The sequence below is a fragment of the Peromyscus leucopus genome, unplaced genomic scaffold, assembly GCF_004664715.2.
Source record: "Peromyscus leucopus breed LL Stock unplaced genomic scaffold, UCI_PerLeu_2.1 scaffold_1423, whole genome shotgun sequence".
Lineage (NCBI taxonomy): Eukaryota > Metazoa > Chordata > Mammalia > Rodentia > Cricetidae > Peromyscus > Peromyscus leucopus.
In genome coordinates this window covers 22,231-24,417 of record NW_023504582.1, presented here as the reverse complement: position 1 = coordinate 24,417, position 2,187 = coordinate 22,231, and the positions used below count along the sequence as shown (strand labels likewise).

The 2,187-nt window shown below is 41.8% G+C and overlaps 1 protein-coding gene across 1 annotated transcript; it reads left to right on the top strand.

The window, feature by feature from the left end:
* Positions 1-745: 745 nt before the first annotated feature.
* On the top strand, positions 746-1,684 carry LOC114688743 (olfactory receptor 1078-like). Its single transcript, XM_028863270.2, has one exon. It carries the CDS (start codon positions 755-757, stop codon positions 1,682-1,684), a length of 930 nt encoding a protein of 309 aa, XP_028719103.2. The 5' UTR covers positions 746-754.
* Positions 1,685-2,187: the final 503 nt, after the last annotated feature.

The following is a 2,187-nucleotide window of genomic DNA, read 5'->3' as shown; positions in this document are numbered from 1 at the left end:
TTCTACCACTTGGGTTGATCCCTTGCTATTGGCCTCAGATGATCTGGCTTGCTGGTCTCTGCTTAGATCATCTTCTCTGCCAACAATGTCTTGGCATCTATAAAAAATAATTATTTCTGGGTGTTGATGATACATATTATTGAAAGTGTGCTTAGAATGCCCATGGGGTCACAGACCCAACACCTCACACATGGTTCCGTGTATTTATTCCTTTATACATGTTTTTCTTCATAATATCTTCACCATCTTTCATGTCATATTATTACTTATTTCAAAAAAATTCTACAGAGGTATAAATACTTTTTACAAAGACCAGAAATATTTAATTCATATCATCTGGTTATTTTGTCTATATGAGAATATGTGTTTATAGATAAAAATAATATACAAATAATGTCTTTATCTGGATGTCTTCTTTGTGTGTCATTGATGTGTGGAAACTCCCGTTTCCCAGCAGCCTCTGGTCACTGTGGAGACAACACCTAGGACAGGGGTGACAGTCAATACAAATTACTCAACCTTAAGAAACAATTTCTCATGAAATCTGTGACCTCTTAGGGAAATGCTTCAGTGTAAGACAGTGATTCCCAATCAGTAACAGCACTAGAGATGTCCTGTGAGGTAGCACAGCCTTGGATAAAATTAAGAAATGTATTTGCTGTAGTATACAAATTATATTGTTTATTCCTTTCAGTGACATCAGTTTTCACGAATATTTCTCATGTTGCTTTTTTGCCATAGTGACATAAAGCACATGGAGCCAAGGAACAACACACGCCTTTTAGAATTTGTTCTATTGGGGTTTTCACAGGACCCAGACCTGCAGCCTGTTTTATGTGGCCTTTTCCTCTCCATGTACTTGATCACTGTAGTTGGAAACTTGCTCATCATTCTGGCCATCATCTTGGATGCCAACCTGCACACGCCCATGTACTTCTTTCTCTCTAACCTGTCATTTGTGGACATTTGTCTTACCTCCACTATTGTCCCAAAGATGCTGGTGAATATTCAGACTAAGAGAAAAACCATTACCTATGCAGATTGCATCACCCAGATGTACTTTTTTCTGCTTTTTGTGGAATTGGACAGCTTCCTCCTGGCTGTGATGGCCTATGACCGCTATGTAGCCATCTGTCATCCCCTGCATTACACTAGCATCATGAACCGCAGACTCTGTGGGTTTCTGGTTCTGGTATCTTGGATTGTGAGTGTCCTTCATGCCTTGCTACAAAGTATGATGGTGTTGCGGCTGTCCTTCTGCAAAGACTTGGAAATCCCACACTTCTTCTGTGAATTAAACCAGCTGGCCCAGCTCGCTTGTTCTGACACCTTTCTTAATGACGTGGTCATGTATTTTGCTCTTGTGCTATTGGCTACTGTTGCTCTCTCTGGCATCCTCTACTCTTACTCCAAGATAGTGTCCTCCATACGTGCGATCTCCACGGCTCGGGGGAAGTACAAAGCCTTTTCCACCTGTGCATCTCATCTCTGCCTTGTCCTCTTATTTTACTGCACAGGCCTAAGCGTGTACCTCAGTTCTGCTGCAAGCCACAGCTCACAAGCAAGTGCAACAGCTTCAGTGATGTATACAGTGATCACCCCCATGCTGAACCCCTTCATCTACAGTCTGAGGAATCAAGATGTAAAAAGAGCCCTGAAGAGAATCTTGGTGGGGAAACTGTGAATGGTATCTGTATACCTGAGGTTAAAGAACCTACCATTATTGCAGTCATAGAAGCTTAAAAGCCATAAGCTTGGATTCTGGGATTAGATGGTAGAAGCAGATGTGTTTTATTTATTTTCTGGAGTTTGCCTTACCTGAGTCCAATCTTAGCACTCTATAAGAATATTTATTAAATATTCTACTCTGTCTCATGTGGTGATGTATTGTGTACCCTAATAAACTTGCCTGAGGATCAGAGGACAGAGCCAGCCACTAGATTAGACATAGAGGCCAGACAGTGGTGGCACACACCTTTAATCCCAGTTCTGGGAAGCACATAGGCCTTTTTCCCAGGAAGTGATGACAGGGTGGAGAAAGGTATATAGGGCGTGAGGAAACAGGAACTAAAGCAGTTCAGCTAGGAGCCTTTTGGGTGAAGACTCAGAGGATTTCAATCAGAGGATTTGTAAAATTGGTGAGGTAATAGGTGGTGGTTGTGGCTTGCTCTGCTTCTCTGATCTTTC